Genomic DNA, 21878 nt, shown 5'->3' with positions numbered 1-21878 from the left:
GACCAACAGCAGAAATTCATGTGGAAACGACCCAACATCACACACAACAGACTAAATAGGTGTCCGCTAGGTTAACTTAACACATGACACTTATTCAGCTACACAACAGCATAAAGCAGGGGATCTCAAATGGTCGCAACCTGGGACCCATGTTTTTCCAAAGGTCATTACATCAAAGGTCATTACATCACGACCCATTCGTTTTTTTTTTTAATTCCATCTTTTAAACATTAATACACACAATGATATACCCACAATGTATTTTTTATGAAATTATTAAGGCATTTTATTGAAATGAGGAGGAACATGGTAACTGCATGCAGACAAAAAAATGCATACATAAAAATTAATTTTAAAGATTGCTATAGATAAGGTCACAAAATAACATATTTCATGAATATATATCAAGGGGGAACATGACTAAAATATTGCTTAAAAAATTGCCAACATTGACTACAATTTTACTTTAAAATAAAAAGTCAGAAAATCAATGGTCAAAAGCTGGTCAAAATATAATTTTTGACCAGCTTTCGGTGACCCACCGAGAATGGATCTGTGACCCACTTTTGGGTCCTGACCCACCAGATGAGAATTACTGGCATAAAGAACATACCTGGGAGGCTGAATAGGCCTAATTAACATAAAAGCCAGCAAGTCCAACAACCAAGTCACCGGTAAGCAAGTTCACTGACCTCCCGATCTCATACTACATCACTGAATCTAAGCATGAGTGCAAGAGTGCCCTCTTGTGGCGAAGGTAATGTTCACCCCTGGGTTCAGTCAGTCAGTATGAATTCACATTTAAAAACACGTTCAATTAATATTTTAGACGTGGGAGGACCAGATAAACTATGAAAAAAAATTTAGACTTATACACTGCTCAAAAAAATTAAAGGAACACTTCGAAAACACATCAGATCTAAACTGGGGGAAAAATGATCTTGAATATCTTTCCTGATAATAAGTGGGTGATGTATTAGTAACAAAATGATGCCACATCATTTGATAGAAATGAAAATGATCACCCTATAGAGGGGGGAAATCAAAGACACCCCAAAAATGAAAGTGAAAAAATGATGCAGCACACTGGTCCATTTTGCTAAAATGTCATTGTAGCAACTAAAAATGATTCTCGGTAGTTTGTGTGGCCCCCACGTGCTTGTACGCATGCCTGACAACGTCGGGGCATGCTCCTAATGAGACTACGGATGGTGTCCTGGGGGATCTCCTCCCAGATCTGGACCAGGACATCACTGCAGTACCTGGACGCATGGAGGAGATGCCAGGAGACAGGTAGTTACTCCAGGAGAGCTGGACAGGGCCGTAGAAGGTCCTTCAACCCTCAGCAGGATTGATATCTGCTCTTTTGTGCAAGGAGGAACAGGATGAGCACTGCCAGAGCCCTACAAAATGACCTCCAGCAGGCCACTGGTGTGAATGTTTCTGAACAAACAATCAGAAACAGGCTCCATGAGGGTGGCCTGAGGGCCCGACGTCCTGTAGTGGGCCCTGTGCTCACTGCCCAGCACCGTAGAGCTCGATTGGCATTTGCCATAGACCACCAGAATTGGCAACTACACCACTGGTGCCCTGTGCTCTTCACTGATGAGAGCAAGTTCAACCTGAGCACATGCGACAGACGTGAAAGGGTCTGGAGATGGATTGGAGAACGTTATGCTGCCTGCAACATCATTCAGCATGAATTGCTATTAGGGATCGGGATGAAATCTTTGGACCCATTGTCAGAACCTACGCTGGTGCAGTGGGACCTGGGTTCCTCCTGGTCCACAACAATGCCCGACCTCATGTGGATAGTGTATGCAGGTTGTTCCTGGAGGATGAAGGAATTGATACCATTGACTGGCCCCCACGTTCACCTGACTTAAACCCAATAGAACACCTCTGGGACATTATGTTTAGGTCCATCTGGCGCCTCCAGGTTGCTCCTCAGACTGTCCAGGAGCTCATTGATGCCCTGGTCCAGATCTGGGAGGAGATCCCCCAGGACACCATCCGTAGTCTCATTAGGAGCATGCCCCGACGTTGTCAGGCATGCGTACAAGCACGTGGGGGCCACACAAACTACTGAGAATCATTTTGAGTTGCTACAATGACATTTTAGCAAAATGGACCAGGGTGCTGCATCATTTTTTCACTCTCATTTTTGGGGTGTCTTTGATTTCCCCCCTCTATAGGGTGATCATTTTCATTTCTATCAAATTATGTGGCATCATTTTGTTACTAATACATCACCCACTTATTATCAGGAAAGATATTCAAGATCATTTTTCCCCCAGTTTAGATCTGATGTGTTTTCGAAGTGTTCCTTTAATTTTTTTGAGCAGTATAGTTGGTGAAATATGGTGTACAGTCGTACATCGTTTATGGTGGTTAATTGCTTCCAGACCTGATTGCGATAAGTGGATTTCAGAATTCAATATTAATAAATTGAATATTTTCATAGTTATGGCATAGAAAACCTGCTTACAATCTTCTAAATACAGCATTAACATTATTAGAGCCCTCAAGACATAAAATAACACCCCACAGTCAACTTTACATTTGTATTACCCAATATAAGCTATAATCAGAAAAAATAAGACATATTAGACATAAATACAGTGGTGTGAACAAGTGTTTGCTCCCTTACTGATTTCTTATTTTTTTGCACGTTTGTCGCACTTAAATGTTTGAGATCATCAAACCAATGTGAATATTCGTCAATGACAACACAACTGAGCACAAACTGCAGTTTAAATGGCTTTACACTAGAATTACCCAATGTAGTAGACAAAAATGGGTGTAAATAAGCCATTTAAGACATACTGTAAAGCACCGTGTATAAACCGCACTTTTTTTCCACTGATAAGAAGCAAAAAATCGGGGTGTGGTTTATACACGATGACAGGTCTGTGACCAGACACAGAAATTGACGAGAAGCCCATTTTAGAATAGCCGTCTGTGGGTCAGACAGTTGCTTTGACTTCCAATGTAGAATACTACATTCATGCTTTTTCTGCCTTGTATTTGTATTTTAGTTCATTTAGCCATTATATGCTATATTTTTAAACTAATACTAGGCCGTATTCAACCACAAAACTGATCATTATATTAATTAATGTTTGAAAAAACACAATAGAGCGAGGGAGCAATGTTCAAACTGCAATATTGCGAGGGATGACTGTACATCCATTTGAGCAAAAGTAAAACAATTTCTGGTGCGTTACCCGCCAACCCAGTCCACAGCGATGCCGTCAGGATTGGCCACGTATTTCAGGTTGAGGTCCACATCTCTCACGGGGTTGTTGCCTTGATCGTTGAAGGTGGTCATGTACGCCCGTTTGATGGAACCAAATTGAGACGCCCGACCAAGAACCGTCCAGTACACAATACCTACAGCACAATATCAGTCAAACTACAGCAAAACATTTCAAGGATTATTATAAAGTCTTACTCAGGCCTTGTCTGTCCGGGTCCCACAGGTAGTCCAGAGCTTGAATGTGCTCTGCATTGTCCACGTAGTCGGAATACTGCTCCGACGACAGGTTAAATCGACGGATGCGCACGTTATCTGGCAGGAGAAGCACTGGTGGGTTTCCTTTTGAACGCATGGCAAAAGTTCATATTTTAGTACTTTTTAAATGAACATAAAGGTAATGTGTCTTCTGAGAGCGCAAACCTTGGGCAGCACACTCTGTGCCGTGCGGCTCTCCGAAGGAGACAAAGCCTTCGGCACAGAAACACTCGTAGCTTCCCTTCGTGTTTTTGCACTCTTGTGGACAAATCCCGTACACCTCACACTCGTTGATATCTTTTAAAAAAACACAAAGTGTCAAGTGAATGTAGAAAACAACAACTGGAAGTTCCCTTACGAATAATACACTGTGAATTGCTGCCAAAATACCAACAACAAGATACTAAAGATATCTTCACTGATCTTGATTTTGGAAAAACCTTCTTTTAAAATCCTATTTTCAATATCAGTGAAATAACAACTGGTAGTTAATAAAATATATATATATATATTTCTTGGTTGGCTAATGATTCTGCTTCATTGATCAGCATCAGTTTGCATGTATAAATTCAAGATTCAAGAGTTTTATTGTCATATGCATAGTAAAACAGGTAAATACTACGCAATGAAATTCTTATTCTGTTCATTCTCCCAAGAAAAGAAAGAAAACACAAGAAAATGAATAAGAACATAAGAAACATTAATACAAATAAATTAAGCAACAACAACAGAAGAGACATTAATACCAATAAATAAATAAATAAAGTGAAGAATTTTTGCATTTTATTCACTAACCCAAATAGCACACACTCTATTCTGGTAAAATAAGTAGACAAGGTAAAAAAATGAATTCTAAAAAATTTAAATGGAATTCAGGAAAAAAAAATAAAACAGATTTCATAGGGCCATAAGACAGTTTGTTAGAAAAATGTCATATATTCTAAATCACACCATAAATTGATCTAGAACCATGTCAAATGATTAGTCCTACCCTAAAAGTATTTGGCACGCCCATTTTTTCCAATTTCATCTTTTATTGGATCTTTTATTGGATTGGAGACCTGACTCACAGAAGATTGTTACAAAAGCCAAACAATATTGTTGATCAAGCTGTGGAATAAAAAAGTAAATTCAGCAATACTTTGGTTGCATTATTTTTAATACTTTGAAGAGCTGTTTTCATATTCACACATTCTTGCACCTTTAAATATATGAAGACTTGCCCACATACAGAGATACCTGTACACACGTACATATGCACACTCACAGTACATACGTACTTCCCCACATTACTCACGGAGTTAACCAGGGTGTTATTATGTTGTTGGTTTTATTACAGCAACGGTGATATCAGCAGTATGATTATAGTTTTTACAATGATGTGCATTACAGTAATTATCATTCTGTTCACTATCATAGATAATCATTTCATTACTACAATTATGTGACTGTTTCAATGCAGTATTGTCATTGTGGTTGTTGATATTATTTTGTCCTTTCCGTCAGGGTCTTTATAGTCATCACAGACATTTATTTGCTGATGTAGTCCTGTATGTTTCTGTTGTTCTGTTCTTGTTGTTACAATTGTTGTTGCTGCTGTTTTCTCTTGTCTCTTTTTTTTGTCCCCCTCCAATAAACCTGATTGTGATTATGGTTATTTCATGTCTAGAGGGCTCTAATAATGTAAAAAAAACAGATCATAAACAGGTTTTCTATGCCATAACTACACAAATATCTCATTTCTAAAGAATGAATATATTTACTATTATAGTACTATAGCACCAACTGGGCATCCATAAATGACCCTTATGTCATCCGTGTGCTTCTCACAGCCACTTGAAGGTATACTCTGTATATGCATGCAACTGTAGGACTGCTACAATATGCTGTAAAGTACAGTATTGACCCATATACAGTGTATATATACATATACACACACACACACACACACACACATATATATATATATATATATAGTCCACTAGGACTAAAATAGTCCACTATTTTGTTATTAACATAAATAATACAAGACAAGACACTGAATGATAACTCTTTGCATAGAAGTGTTGAAAGTGTCCCTCACCTTCACAGGTGTGTCGTTCAGTGCTTCTGGCCCGGTAGCCCGGAATGCAGGAGCACAGAAAGCCTCCGTCGGTCAGGTCGGTGCAGTTGTGTTCACACAAGTGGTCACGGCAAGTGTGTCCACTATGCTGGTCTGACATCAGCACATGCAACAATATGATGAGCATTACATCTATACAATATTGTATAGGTCAATCCTCTGTCATATGCTATATAGGAGATTAGGGTCCAATTAAAGCCCAGTTGGAAAGACCAGCTGGTACCTCCTCTGACAGCCTTTCAAGGTAAAATCAAGTCCTGGTTTTAAATCGTTTTTAAGTGTTTCATGTTACTTACGGCAGCCCAGTTCATCGGACTGGTCCCCACAGTCGTCATAATCATCACAGGCGTACTGTACAGGAACGCATTGGCCATTAGTGCATTTGTACTCCTCATCTGTACATGGCCCATGTGTGGGACTTTGGCCTGGAGGAACACAAACACCACTCACCGATGAAAGTCAGATCATCCATGACAGTCGTGTCTCACTTACAGTTTTCTTGTCTCTCGTCCGAGCTGTCGCCACAGTCGTCTACGGAATTGCACAGCTCGTGGGTGTAGATGCATCGGTTGTTGTCACAGCGGAAACGAAACTGCGTCTCACACGGCACCGTCACTATGGAGGAAAGACGCGGTGACACCCACGTATGTGGAATGCAGGACTTTGTGTGCGGCGTCTTACAGCACAGGTGAAGCTCCTCGTCTGAGTTGTCTCCGCAGTCGTTGTCTCCGTCGCACTTCCAGTGAGGCTGGATGCACACGTGGTTCTTGCACTCAAACAGGAAGTGGGGGCAGTATGTGCCATTTGGAAAGCGTGGCGCTAAAAGTCAGAAGCAGAATGTTCAAATTAGGGGTGCATCCAGAAACTCAAGATCTGCAGTATCAGTGCCTCATTTGGGTGGTCAGCAGCCTGCAACAAGTGCTTGACAGTGAGACTGTGCACGCACCATTTTGCAAGTACTCTAACATCCTGCCACACTCACACAAGGTCTGACGCTCATTTTAAGCGACACACTTTGTCTCATATTTCTGTGACAATCAACACCAGTCTGTAAAACCTCAATGGCTTCAGTCTGATAGCTGACACAGGCTACACCAGTGTGTTTAATCACTCCTTTATCAAACCTATTGCTGTTTGACTTGTTGTTGCCCTTGGAATTGCCCCTGGCCAATACCACTCATCATAAATGAATTGAAAAATGTATAGTTAAACCATGTGATCAGTATCAGTATCAGTATCGGCCGATCTCACTCACTGAATATCGGGGTATTGGAATCGGCAACATAAAACCCTGTTATACAGTATCATCACATTGTGGTTCGAATTTCGCAGCTTCACTCTTATCGTGTTTTTCAAACATATATGAATTAATAAATCATGCTGTTTCGTGGTTGAATATAGCTTATTAGTCAAATATAAAGATAATATACATACTGAAGCAAAGGTTTCGTATTTTTGGCCTAAATTAAGCATTGTCAAGCATAAAAATGGCTATATGAACATAAATACAAATATAAGGAAATGAGATTTAAATTGTGAATGTCGTATTCTACATTGGTCACTAGGTGTCAGTAACTGTTCGGTAAGACAAGCACCAGTTTTTTTGTGTGCTGGATGTTTTTTTTTCCCCTCATTGCATAGCATTTGGTACCTAGCATGCAGTGAACGTTTGTTTACAAGTGAGCTCAGGGGAAGTTACGACAGGCCGTTAAGGTCACAGGCAGGAGAAAAAAGGAGCGCTTGCTTTGCTCACAACCGCACAATACGGGTAATCTCGCCTCATTAGAGCTTTTATTGTTTTTAATGTTATCAGAGCTTTCTACATGATGTTATAATTCCCTCATATCGGCACGATAACTATCATGCACCCTTAATGAAAATATTCTACTAATAAATAAGGAATCCTACTTGGTAGAAATCCACTGATCACTGAAACCAATATAGACAAACAACCATTCATCCCTATGGACAATTTAGAGTCTCTAATTAACCTAACATGCATATTTTTGGAATGTGGAAGGAAACCGGAGTACCCGAAGAAAACCCACACACAAGGAGAACATGCAAACTCTACACAGAGTGCGGCCCTCTATGTAAATGATAAATCAAAATAATAAATAATTAGAGCATTTACGGGAGACTAAGAAGCAATGGAATCATGAAGAAGATTTGGTTGTCACCGTTAAAGGCAATGAGAAAAACAACACTTTAAACCAGGGGTCTCAAACTCAATTTCACTGGGGGCCAGTGGAGTTAAAGTTGGTGGGCTGCAAATGGCCCGCGGGCCGCGGGTTTGACACCCCTGCTTTAAACTCAGCTAGCTCGTATCGGCCCATCCCCGTGTCTGTCAAAATCAATACATTTCTTATTGGGTATAGGAGAATAATCCCTGAATAAAAATCGCTGAATAATACCATCTGAGTAAAGTTTACTGCACTGTTTCTCCAATGGAGCGTTTTCTTGAAATTGCACAGGGAGAAGTTTAAAAAGCGAGAAGAAGCACACAAAAGTAGACACTCACGACATGCCAATTCGTCCGTGTAGTCCACACAGTCTGCGTTGCCGTCGCATTTGAAGCGATCGGCGATGCAGTGTCCACTTCCACACTGGAAGTAACCTGGGTGGCACCTCCGTAGCTCTGCAAGATAAAAACAGTGCTACCATACATTTTACAAGACTTTTCTCACAAATATTGTAACCACTGCCATTCTATTATGATGGAGATATTACAGTCCATCACTATTCACTGACAGTACAAGTCTAACAACAACATGGAGGTATGGGGAATGTGAGATGTTAGCTTAGCTCATTTGATTCATTTGTTTGGATAATCAGCTGATTGTATGCAGAATGCTGGTGCCACCAACTCATGCAGTGGTCTGTACAGATACATAAATAAATATGAACAGGCTCTCAATCATATTTCAATTCGGGAGGGTGTGAAAAATTTTTGTCCGCTGGGGCGGCATGACAGAAAACAGAATATAGAATTTTTTTTAGAAGTCTAAGAAGACTAATTTTTTCGAAGAAAAGGGTGAGGTACGAGCCAGGTACGAACCATAAATAGACATTTTTACGGGCGTATCCATTTTTTTAAGAGTTTTACCATTCAAAAAAGTGGGGATGTATACACTATATGTACAGTATATATGATTTACATTTTATTTATTTATACGTCATACTCCCCCAGGGAACAGAAAATGTTCATGCCCTCCTGAACTGAAATACTGTTGAGAACCTGATCATATTTATTTATTTATTTATTTGTACAAATGTATTTAACTGATTTATTTGAAAAAAAAAAATAAATCAGATTTTTTTGTAAAAATTATTGTAAAAAAATTATGTACAGCATAAAATATATATTTTTTCAAAAAAATACGCAATTTTCACAGAAAACACATCTAATTCACCATAAGTGGGTAATACTTTATAAATATGTGATAATAAAGTAAAATATACAGCATATATATATAGCACTGTTAAAAAAAAGCTCACAATTTTTTTACATGTTTATGTCTTTCTGCTTTCTGTTTTTTGCTAATTTCATTAATTTAATTCAATGAAAATTTCTTGTCAAGCATAGAGACTTGGCACTTTGTTCAGTCATCCTTGAACGCACCATAGTTGCTGTGAGACGCAAACATGTCATTTGAAGAGAAAAGGGGAGGGCTATGGAGCTAATAATCTAATCTAATAATTCTAACAGTCACTTTTATTGCAAATGTAGATCTGAAATCAGAGAAAAACGTGAACATCAAGCCAACAAGAAAGTTTGAGGGGGAGGAGTGAGCTGCGTGTCATAAATAGACATTTTTAGGGGTGTATCAATTACTTGCAGATTTATACCATTTAAAAAAGCGAGGGTCTACTGTATTAGTAATTTTATGTACCTGATTATGTTGTATAATCAAGTTTGAGAGAGAACACGGTCATCTATTGTCCCGACTCTACTAGCACTGCATGCATGGAAGCTTTCATTTGGCCTGAATAAAAGACGGCAGGTGGTCCTGTCTCAGAAAAATCCAAGTTTTATAGCGTCTTGGCATGGTGGTCCACAGCTCCTCACAAACAGGCAGACCCCCAGCCAAAACAAAGAGCCTCCACCCACCACAGTCTCTTTCATCCGAGTTGTCCTCGCAGTCGTTGTCATGGTCACAGACCCAGCGGTCGGGAATGCAGCGCAGATTATCGCAGCGAAACTCACTCTCGGTGCAAGTGCGTGGTGCTGAGGGGGAAACAGAAAAGGAGATATTTCACAAGTGAGGAGTTAAAGCTGCTTATTTTCACAAAGTCATTCCTCTGAGATGCATTTATCAATCCTGAAGGAACAAGTCAACATGCTTTCAAGGCCTCCTTATGATTGTACTCCTTATTATGACCCAACCATCCACATCTTTAAGCATCAGCAGAACCAGTAAGACACTTTTTTTCCTCCTTATGAAGCAGCATCTTCTCAGGGTGGATTGAATTCTGTGGGGGCAAAGGGTGACAGATTCCCTCCCTCCTGAGGACAGTCTGGTTCTCAAGATGCTGATAAGCTTTGCATGTCTCCTCTAAGCAGCACAATTCTTGCAAAATATCAGTTCTGATAAAAGCACAACAGAAAAGAATGATTTGCCGTCTGTGCTTATTGGCATTCACACACTTCTCTTACAAAACATATGGGCACTTTATGACACACACCGTCATTCATTACACGTTTACAGTAATTCTGCCTGAAATGATAACAATGCTCTCAACATGTATGAATTATCTCTTTTTTTGTCTTCAATTTCTAGACGAAGGACTGACTGGAGGTTGATGGTGATGGTTTCATTTATTTTCAACATGCATACACATTACAACGGAATACAGTACATCACATATTACAGTTCAAAACTCCACATGCCCAAAAAGGAGTAGGAAAAAGCACGGCTTATTTAATCCTACCCCCATCCGTATCAAGGTTAAAAGTGTAATTTACCAACTTCACCACTAGGTAGGGCAATGACACTCTAGCACAGGGTTCTTGCTCTCACCCTGGGACCCACATTTTCCCAAGGTCCCTAAGTCTTGACCCACTTTTATAGAATTCCAACCAAGAACCAAGAAAACATATTTTTAGTTTTAAAAAAAGTATGTATGTAATATTTTAACATAGCTACACATCATACAATCGCTCGGCGTTATATTTGTCTCCCGCCGTATCCCTGTCGCCTCTCCATTCATGTGTATACGATGAAGATTCTCGCATCTTCATCCGAGCGCCGCAGCCATCTTGTTCACGTGTGTTCCACAGCGGAAGAAGATGCGAGCATCTTCATCACATACACAAGAAGGGAGAGGCGACAATGTACAAATATAACGCAGAGCGATTTGTAAGGTCTGATTTTTTTCGAGCAGGCCTTTTTATGATGCTATGATTTTTATGACTTTTGAACGCATATTGTTTTCAGAAGCCAAACTCTTTACTTAAACTCTTTACTTAAACTCCTGCCATTTTGTGGCATTAGTATTAAAAAAAAACAAAAAACTACATCAGGAGGTTGTCTACAGCCAGAGCAGTTTTTGACACGGTGCTAATTATAGACCCAGGTGGTTATTTGCTTTCGTAGACCATGTAGAGTTCCTGGCTACATGAGACCGAATTTTGTCATTGTCTCCCGCAGACAAACAACAACCAGTTGGAGCAAGAGGAACACTCACCGCAGCTGTGTTCGTCAGAGTTGTCCCCACAGTCGTCATCCCCGTCACAGCGCCACCGCAGCGGGATGCAGCGATGGTTGTCACACTGGAAGTCTCCACTGGCATCACATTCCACCTCATCTGAAGGGAAACGCGATAAATACATTACATACAAATACATACTACTTAGAGATGCACAACATCAGAGATGCAGTTTGTGCAAACCTGGAGCTAAGACGGACTGTAGAACAAATTAGGATTTGACCAACTGTACCTGTTGATTAGTCCTAATCAAATATCATGACATTACTACGACCACATCACTACTATCAGGAGAACCAGAGTATAGAGCACCTGCTGTGGCCCAGCAAGGTGCACTGTATTCAGGCACACGCTCTGAGCAGCCGGTGTGACGCCACGGAGGTCTCTAGCAAAACTTTTGGACTTTTCAAACGCTGTGGTGCTGGCGTTTCAGGTGGCTGATAAGGTTTTTTGTGTGCTCGATGGGCTGCGATTGGCTGGCGACCAGGGTGTACCCTGCCTATTGCCTGGAGTCAGCTGTGATTGGCTCCAGCATGCCCCCGCGACCCTAATGAGGAGAAGCGGCATAGAAAATGGATGGATGGATGGATGGGTTTGCTCAATGGGTTTTTTACCCTCATCGTGGAGCATTTGGTACAACGTCCGTCCTTTGAAAGTGAATGTTTGTTCACAAGCAAGCTCAGGCAAAGTTACAAAAAAGTGTGCTTTATTTGCTCAGTAAGGGTAATCTCACCTCATTGGAGCAGTTTTTAAAATTATCAGTAAGTATGTCACAAGGTCTCATGCAAATATAACGTGACAAAAATGTCTGGTGTACACCAGGCCTGGGACAGTAAAAAATAAATTAATCACTGAATAAATGAAAATGAACTTGATAATTTTCAATATATTGCCATGTGCATTCATGTCTGTTTTCGACAAGTGTATGTCGATTTTGAGAAATGATCACTCTACACTTAGAGTTTACAGCAGGGGTGTCAAACTCGTGCCATGGAGGGCCGAGACGCTGCAGGTTTTCTTACCAGCCAGTTACTAAAGCAGGCAATTTTAATGATCAGCACCTTCAATTTGAGGGAAGGAGCTCATCCATTAAATCACCTGCTAGAGAAACTGGTTGGAGATAAAACCTGCAGTGTATCGGCCCTCCAGGGCACGAGTTTGACACCCCTGGTTTACAGTATATAAAAATGCACCCAAATCCAGATTTTGACCTCATTAATGTTTAATGCTATACTTTAAAACTGTTAAATATACAGATGAATGTACAGGCCAAAGATGTATTACTGTTTTATTGCCATCCTGACATTACTCAAGTCTTTTGTAGATTTTCTCCTTGTTGTTTTCCTTTAGAGCTGCATATCTGGCCACAGTGAAGAGATAGTCGCTTACTCTGAGGAAAATAGGAATTTATTTACCAGATTTATGGTCACGTTTGTTGCAGAGAACAACGCATGAACGGAGTGACTCTTTGTGTCAGTAATACAGTCTCTTTGTCTCACTGGGTGGAGGTGATAAACACAGAGTACAGAAAAGTATAACATAGTGAAATTTAATTAGTAGATTGCAATATATTCTCATATTCTATATTCTCATATATGTTTTATATTATTTTATTTTTGTATTTTTCTTAAAAGTAATGTTAAACTCTCATCCTGTCTCGTTCTCGTACACCCAATCTCGTGTATCGTCTCATCTTGTAAACTGAGTGTCTCATGACACCCGTGATTATCGGTTATCTGAGCTATTTTTAATGTTATCAGATTCATCGGTATGATGTCATAACTCCCTCATATTGGCCCAATAATTTCCGTGCACCTCTAACATGTACCTTATACAAGTACTGTATATAACCATTTTTATCAATCTCAGCAGCACTTTACTGCACTCAATATAATGATTGTAATAATGGACTGATTTATATAGCACCTTTCTCAACACCCAAAGTGTTTATACTGACAACCCATTATTTATTATTTATTGTCTCCACAGTCACACTGTGGTGGTGGTAAACTCCATCTGTCGGCATAACTAGCACAGAAACGTGGGTGGCAAACTACAGGATTACTATTGCTACAACAACATCAGTAGGCTAAACTAACCTGTCTCAGGATGGTCCAAAGTCAGCTTACGCTCCCTGCCAATACATGCATGTGCCCCCACCCCCATTTATACAGTTTGGGCTGCACTTGCTGTCAGGGGGGTGAAGTTTCTTGCCCAAAGGACACAAAAGCAGTCGCTGGGATGGAGGAAGCGGGGTTCCAACCCCCAACAATCGAGTTTCTGGACAACTGCACCAACTGAACCACTGCCACTCCCTCAAAAAAATCTATGCTCATTAAATTTGATCAGATTTCTTTTTTTTATTATTTTGTTTATTTATTTTGTATAAGCTCTTCAACACTTGAGCATCTAAAAAGCCAGGCCATGCAACACGCGAATGTTTATGTACTAATCTGTGCTAATACAACTATAATAGTTTTACTGTTATCATAAATACATTACTCATAAAAAAACCTTATTTGCTCTGATTGAATTTGAAAAGTAAAAAAAAAACAATAATAAAAAAAACCTTTTACAATAGGAATATGTTGGAATGTTGTGAAGGTTATATCTAGTTTCTTGTGATTATGCCAGAATCAGCATGCAGATGGTTGTATTTTTTTCGAAGAATGTCATTTGTATGAACCTGGCAGGTATGAGTGGGTGTGAGGGGCAGCCTTGTTTTCATAAGATCTGTTACACATTGCTAAAACGTATCCTCACAATGTTATGAGTAGACATTCTCTGCCTGTGTTTACACCATAGATTGAGTTCTGACAGCGTTTTGGCACACATGACATCCCTGCTTTCATAACTTCATTGTCGGGGGTCTTAAGTCATGCTGAAAGTTTGAAACGAAACGCAACTCCTTTCTTAATTAAAGTGCAAAGGAGGGAGCAGAGGAGCATGTCTGAGACAGATGGGTGACCTCCATTCATGCCCGTGTGTGTGTGTGTGTGTGTGTGTGTGCGCGCGTGTGTGTGCGTGTGTGGACAAGGCTGCAGTGGGAAGTGGAGGGAAGTTGATGTGAGCCGTCTCCACCACACGGTGCTGGGTGTGAAAGATAGAGTCTCCACCTGGCCCATCTGCTGCATTCTTACAGGAAGATTAGCGCAGCTCTCCCTCCTGCTCGGGCATGGCACTAATGGAGCCAGGGCCTCTGATAAGAGCCGGGAAGGCGGCGGCTCGTGTGTGTGTGTGTGCGTAGACTACAAAGCTTCCCATATGAACCCGTGCCCCCACGCACGGACACACCAACAACACAGATATGGAGGCCTATTTTATCCAACAGCTCGTAAATTTGGGAATGCTGATACGCTCTTGTCGACAATTTGCACTACATCACAGTGTGTAATGTTGCTGCCGAGGTCAAGGTTAATTGGCATTCACACACTCTTGTTTCCATGTGTGACTGATGGTGTGTAGGTGGAAGCTTCATAGCAGTGTCACTGAAACACGGGGGACTTACCACAACTCTCCTCGTCGCTGTTGTCTCTGCAGTCGTTGTGTCCATTGCACACAGACCAAAGTGGCACACATCGGTAGTTGGTCTTGCAGGAAAACTCAGTGTGGTTGTCACATCGATACGCCGGCCCCACTTGGGAAAAAAACAAAGACACTGTGGCACTTTCTAAACACAGCGACCCTGAGAGGTGTTGAACTGTTTGGAGGCCCAGAAACTCAATCTACTCTCAAACGCAAAGTCACTCCTAAGATTTGAAGGACAACACTAAGGTTGGGTATTGTTTACATCAGGGGTGTCCAAACGTTTTTCCAGCGAGGGCCACATAGCGAAAAATGAAAGGATGCAACATTGCCACATAGATATTTTGGAAAGCAACACATGTAGATGTGCTAAGAAGTTATATATATTTCAAGAAAAACCTGCATCTCAGCTCTGTCATATACTGTAGATGAGAAAACACATTTATTAGAATGAACGTCCATCTTTGCTTATTTTTTCCCCAATTTAGCTTTTTAATTTTCAACTTTCTTCTGAAATAATCTTCATAAATTTTCTTTTCGTAATATTATGACTTTATTCCCATATTATAACTTTTTTCTCCAACCTAATTTTATAAAAAAATTACAACTTGATTTTGTTTTGTTTATTTCTCATAATATTACGACTTTAAAAAAATAATATATAATATTAGAATACATATTATAAATATATCAAAACATATCTAATAATACTGCTATTGGCTGGCGACCAGTCCAGAGTGTACCCCGCCTGTCGCCCGAAGTCAGCTGGGATAGGCTCCAGCATACCCCCGCGACCCTAATGAGGATGAAGCGGTATAGAAAATGGATGGAATGGATGGCACTAAAATGTCATTCTTTTTCCTCATGATATTACAAGTTCATTATTTTTTCTCGTTAGAATATGACTTTTTTTCTCTTAATATTTGGACTTTATTCTAAAAAAATTGCAGTATTTTTTTTCCATTTTTTCCCGTTTTTTTAAATTGCCAAATATTTCAACTTTAGTCTTAAATAATCTTTGTAAAGTTTGTTTTCGTAATATTATGACTTTATTCCCATAATATTATAACATGTTCACCAACCTAATTTTCCAAAAATTAGAACTTTATTTTGTTTTGTTTGTTTCTCATGATAGACAGATATTATCTTATTATTATATTATTAAAAAATAACATTTTTTCTTTAATATTTCAACTCTATGCTACTAAAATGTCATTATTTTTCCTCATTACATTACGACATTATTTTTGTAAAATGACAGTTGTTTTTCTTCTCATACTTAGGGCTTTTAACTTTATTCTCCAATATTCTAACTTTTTCCGCAACCTTATTTTCCAGAAATTACAACTTTATTTGTTGTTTTGTTTATTTTTTCATCATATTCCGACTTTGAAAATTTTTTGGGGTATACTATTTCAATTTCATGCTAATAAAACAACGTTATTTTTCCTCATAATGTTACAACATTTGTCTCATAAAAATGACTTTTGATTTTATTCTTGTAAACTTACTGCAGATTTTTCCTTTTTTTTTTTTTTTTTAAATTATAGGAAAAAAACTGCCGCGGGCCGCAAATGGCCTCCAGGCTGCACTTTGGTCACCCTTGCTGGAGAGTGTTTAAAAGTTAAATGTGACCACTAACTGCAAATAGAGCCTCCTATTCTGAAAGTCCTCTCACAGTTCTGTATATGAAAAATTAGTTTTGCTTGTATACGAGATGACAGAATGATGGAAGACATAATGAAGGAGTGGATGACACTTGACTTACTGCATTCGTCGAGAGGCTCATCAGAGTTGTCCCCACAATCGTCATCCGTGTCACATTTCCAGCTCTGAGGGACGCAGCGGCCATTACGGCATTTAAACTGTCCAGGGCGACACGTCCTGGTGGAACAATGAGAAGGGTCTTCGTCGGACTGATCAGTGCAGTCCTCTTCTCCGTCGCACTGCCACGACTCGGGGATGCATTGCTTATTCCCACATTGCCACTGGTGAGCTTGACACTGGTGTGTCGCTGCGGGGAAATAACACTAAACACTGAGAAGAAGAACATGAGAATAAGACAGACACATGAAGGCAGAAATAAAGCATAGCCAACCACACAGCACAGGGTCTTCATCAGAGCCATCATGGCAGTCCTGCTTGCCGTTGCACAGGAAATGCGGACTGGTGCAGTTCCCGTCGTGACACTGGAAATGGCCCAGCCTGCAATGGCGAGGGGGGCAGGTAGACGGCTCGTCCGAACCGTCTCTACAGTCTCGCTGACCGTCACACTTCCACCAGATTGGAATACAACTGTTGGAGCAACAACAAGAACATTTTATGGCCTTTTGCTTCACACGTTTGATTCGTTTATGTGCAATGTTACTAGCAGGAATATCCTTGCCTGTGAAGCCCTTTTTGTGCTAAGCAATGATGACTGCATGTATTTCTTCGCAGGTAACCAAGGTTAACAAAGGAAAAACTAAGATTTCAAGCCACCCCCCCCTTTTTAAAGCTTCCGGTTTGTTATTCTTTCTCAGTCAGTATGACAGACTCATCCCAGCCTTCATCCTTGTCAACACTCCCACCTATGTTCAGCAGAGAATCACTAACATGATTTTCAGCTGCTTCTTTTGTGTCAGGGCTGAAATGCAGTGGAAATGCTTTTTTGGGATCAAGTTCATTTTCATGACAAAGACTTTGCAATTCATTGCCATTCATCTCATCACTCTTTATAATGTTCTGGGGTATGTGCAAATTGTCCTCCTAAAAACTGAGGCAGCAGACTTTGTGACAATTAATATTTATGTCATTCTTAAAACTTTTGGCCCTGACTGTACAATCAATGTTCAATGTTCATACAAAATCCGCACATTTTCAGGGTTCAGAATGAATGGGGATCCCAGGTATTGTTTTTTTTTTTTGTTGCCATTTTTAGGCCTGCCGGAGCCGCCGATTGATGTGTGGTAGGATTCTCCCACATCCCGGACAAGAAAGGCGTAGTTTAATCAACTCGAAAAAATGAGATTCCTGACAGCTTGCCCATCCTCACAAAAAAAAAATTGACCTGTCGGAAAAGTGGTGGGTTTTTTTTCATCTTTGGATTTCGCCAGGACCCCTAATAAATGTCTGGTAAGTTCCCCCAACTTCCGGACTAAACGTTTTCCGACGGGTCAGTTTTCGGCAGAGTCTTTGTGCAGACATTGCATTAACATGTTGAAATGTTTAACAGCATTTTGCTTGTTTTGATTGGTTCATGTTAATGTTCTCATGTCCATATTCATGGTTCTGTAGTATGTGACTGGTAGTTACCATAAAAGTAACCATCATCACCATCATCATCATTAAGAATAGTATGAACATTACCAAACCCACACCGAGGATAACATAGACACTCAAGGTAATCGGATCCAAAAACAGAAAGACAACAAACCGCTCATTGTTGGTGCATCGGTACTGGGTGCTGGTGCACATGGGAAGGCATCTGGTCACACCTCCTATTTGCACTGCCAGGAAGTGGTCGGGACACTCGCAGGTGTGCTCCCGCCCCCCGTGACGGATGAGGCACAGGTGAGTGCAGCCTCCATTGTTCAGCCCACAGGGGTTGTTTACTAGCAGAGGAAGGAGCAAACAATCTCAGTTTACCATTGCTGGTCAAATACAGGACGAGCATTGTTGAGCAGGTAATCTAAACCTCTGCTTAAATCAAAGTAAACGGCAGCACAGGATGAGATCAATCAACAGCAGAGCACTGCTACTCACCAATGGGCTGTCTGTAGGGATGGCACACATGGATGTCAAAGGGTCTGTGTGTGGTGTTGACCAGGACCTGGCGACCAGAACCATCGTATTTATTGCCTTTTTCCACGGTGCGTGTGTTCCAGTCGGTCCAGTAGACCGTGTCTTCGAACAAGGTCAGGGCAAACGGGTGAGGCAAGACTCCGTCGTAGACAGTGCGTCTGTGGTGACCGTCCAGGTCCGAGTACCTGACACGTCAAGAAGGATGGATGAAAATGCTAGTCTCAAAGTCTGTACTGTAAGAGAATTCCAGACAGACAGGATGTACTCACTCAATGTAGTTCAGATGTGCATCAGACCAGTAGAGCTTGTCATTCGTGTAGTCAATGGTGAGCCCATTGGGCCACTCGATCTTGGTGGTGACGATCGCTACTTTGTTGCTTCCATCCATTCCAACTCGACCTATGAAGGCTTTTTCTCCCCAGTCAGTCCAGTAAATATATCTAGCAAGAAGAAACATGTCAGAACGCATTACAAACAGTGTAAATAAGATACAGTAAATACATGCATAGTACAAATATGATGGACCACTAAAGCAGATGATCGGGGTTTGCCTTAGCAATGACAGAAATGCAATTTGTCACATTCTGCTCGTGTTTCCTATTTAAATGACTGAGCTCCAGTTGTGGCGGCACCATAGGATTCTCCTGTTTCCCATTACAATTGTCCACCCTTCTTATACCTTATATAGGGCCCTATGATTTTCACGTTGACGGAATCACAGAAAGAATCGTGGAATTGGTGGAGTCTCACGGAAATTGACGTCATGTGAATGAAATGCTGTCATTGTCATGAGAAGGAACGTTTGTGTAGGCAAGTATTTCCCCGGCGGACTGCTCAATCGTGGCGGAATGTCATCACAAACACTGACTCCCTCACAACCCAAACATGTTAATACGGTGGCCTGAAACACCGTCAAATGTTGGCGGAAAAACTCCTCTTACAGAGCGTGAATGGAAGCTAGCTGGGTTAGCTGAGTTTAGCAGAGCATGCTGAGTGAAGTTCTGAGTGAAATAATATGTGAGGCATGTTTATTCCTGCTCCTAGCTCATCTGAACTAGACAGATATTCTAAACACACACAATACACTTCCGGCCTTCAAAATAAGAGTGCTACCTCCTGTCTAATTGTGCAAACAAAATAAGGGTGTCATAATAAATATCTTACATTACAACTGGAATTGCATCGGTGACTACGTCCATGAATATACCATAAGCACAGGCATTACAATTTGTTGAGGATTTTGTATGGCAGTGGCTGACATCCCGTTAGAAAAGTTAGCCAAGCTACATCCTCTTCTGAATTACTGGGCAAAATTGTCCAATGATGTATTGCATCAATAAATGTAAGAATTTTTAAATTTAATTAAAGGCTTTTTATTCAGTAAAAAGCACAAACGCTTTGCTGGTAAAATAAGTATAACAGGTAAAAAAGGGAATTCTTAAAAACGGAAGAAGCAGAATTTCGTAAAATCGCTAGTCTTACAACTTGTGTGTGTTTGCTGTACGAAAAAAACAACAGCCGTATGCCCAAGCAGCCTCAGATTTTGCGCGTGGTATGCACATTCGACTTACAGGTTGTACGTTGGGTGAGCAGTAAACTAACTCCTTCATGGTCACCCAAACTACATTCTCCACAGAAAGAAGAAAAACGCAGTAAATTGTGGAACGCCATAAATCGCATGGCCAAAAAATCTGACGTCCAGTTGTGACCAAGGCTTTAGGAACTTTTCAGTGCTTTTTTTTGTTTATATTTTGGGATCCCACTAAACTAAACATGACACTATTACATTATTATGACTTGATGCAGCTTAAAGTCGCGCATCTCTGCAATAATTACATAGATAATGCGAAATTCAACAATATTAAACGATTTCCAGCCATGGAAAAAAGGATTAGATCAGCCTTGTTTCTTCAGTTTGTTGTTCATTTTAATGCCTGTTACAACTAAAAGTTTTAATTTGATGATGACAACAAAAATAGCTTAAAACACTGGAATTTTGTGGCAGGACAATGTTCTTATTAGCTATTTTTGTTGACACAATTACTTAATATCCAGAAATTACTGACAGACTTCAACGCCCATGTGGCCAATGACAGTGTGACCTGGAGGGGTATGATTGGGAAGAATGGCCTCCCCGATCTGAACCCGTGTGCTGTGATGTTATTGGACTTGTTGAACACCATGTTCGAACAAAAGGATGTCCACAAGTGCACTTGGCACGAGGACACCCTTGGCCGTAGGTCTAAGATCGACTTTGTAGTCGCATTATCAGACCTGCGTTCGCATTTGTGGTGGTGAAGAGAGGGGCTGAGCTGTCAACTGATCACCATCTGGTGATGAGTTGGATTAGATGGCAAGGGAGTATGCCAGACGGACCTGGGAGAGTCTCCCATTCGTCAAGTCTTCAACTCTCACCTTCGTCAGAACTTCGCCTGCATTTCGGGGGAGGACGAGGATATCGAGTTCGAATGGGCCGTATTCCATGCCTCCATTGCTGAGGCAGCTGATCAGAGCTGCGGCCGCAAGGTGGTCGGTGCCAGTCGTGGCAGCCAGCCCCAAACCTAATGGTGGACACCAGAGATCAGGGCTGCCGTCAAGCTGAAGAAGGACTCCTATTGAGCATGGATGGCTTGTGGGACTCCTGAAGCAGCTGACAGGTACCGGCAGGCCAAGCGGCACGCGGCTTTGGTGGTGTGCAAGGCAAAAGCTCGAGTATGGGCGGAGTTTGGTGAGGCCATGGAGCACGACTTTCGGTCGACCAAAGAGGTTCTAGCAAACTGTGCGACGCCTCAGAAAGGGGAAGCAGTGCCCGGTCCACACTGTTTACAGTGGGGACGGAAGCCTGCTGACCTCGACTGAGGATATAGTCGGACGGTGGATGGAATGCTTTCCCAAGCACATACCTTCCATAGAGGAAGCAGAATCCGAGGACACGAACGTGGACAGTTCCATCACCGTGGCTTAGGTATCTGGGGTAATCAAAATGCTCCGCAGTAGCACAAGACCCTGGACGTTGAGGGACTGTCTTAGCTGACACGTCTCCTCAAAATTGTGAGGCAGTCGGGAACAGTACCTGTGGATTGGCAGCCCGGGGTGGTGGTCCCCCTTTTCAAGAAAGGGTACCAGAGGGTGTTTTCCAAATATAGGGGGCTCACACTCCCTGGGAAAGTCTATTCTAGTGTGCTGGAGAGAAAGGTACGACCGTTGAATCTCAGCTACAGAAGG

The 21878-nt window shown here is 41.1% G+C and overlaps 1 protein-coding gene across 2 annotated transcripts in view; it reads right to left on the bottom strand.

Annotated features, from left to right (window-relative positions):
* lrp2a (low density lipoprotein receptor-related protein 2a) overlaps positions 1-21878 on the bottom strand; it is a 135125-nt gene that overhangs the window by 15848 nt on the left and 97399 nt on the right. For both annotated transcript variants that reach the window (XR_008572556.1, XM_054788394.1), the window contains exons 54-69: positions 18923-19093; positions 18615-18838; positions 18286-18463; positions 16969-17165; positions 16639-16884; positions 14854-14982; positions 11325-11444; positions 9748-9864; positions 8158-8274; positions 6318-6455; positions 6129-6251; positions 5933-6061; positions 5598-5729; positions 3680-3811; positions 3455-3598; positions 3228-3393 (exon numbers count right to left, since the gene is read on the bottom strand). Coding sequence is in view for 1 of the 2 variants with exons in the window: in XM_054788394.1 (XP_054644369.1) it covers positions 3228-3393; positions 3455-3598; positions 3680-3811; positions 5598-5729; positions 5933-6061; positions 6129-6251; positions 6318-6455; positions 8158-8274; positions 9748-9864; positions 11325-11444; positions 14854-14982; positions 16639-16884; positions 16969-17165; positions 18286-18463; positions 18615-18838; positions 18923-19093 (2463 nt within the window). In the remaining variant the exon portion in view is untranslated. The remainder of the gene's footprint in view (positions 1-3227; positions 3394-3454; positions 3599-3679; positions 3812-5597; positions 5730-5932; positions 6062-6128; positions 6252-6317; positions 6456-8157; positions 8275-9747; positions 9865-11324; positions 11445-14853; positions 14983-16638; positions 16885-16968; positions 17166-18285; positions 18464-18614; positions 18839-18922; positions 19094-21878) is intronic.

The sequence above is a fragment of the Dunckerocampus dactyliophorus genome, chromosome 9 (assembly GCF_027744805.1).
Source record: "Dunckerocampus dactyliophorus isolate RoL2022-P2 chromosome 9, RoL_Ddac_1.1, whole genome shotgun sequence".
Taxonomy (NCBI): Eukaryota; Metazoa; Chordata; class Actinopteri; order Syngnathiformes; family Syngnathidae; genus Dunckerocampus; species Dunckerocampus dactyliophorus.
The sequence above is the reverse complement of the archived record's forward strand: the minus strand, read 5'-3'. Positions and strand labels throughout refer to the sequence as shown.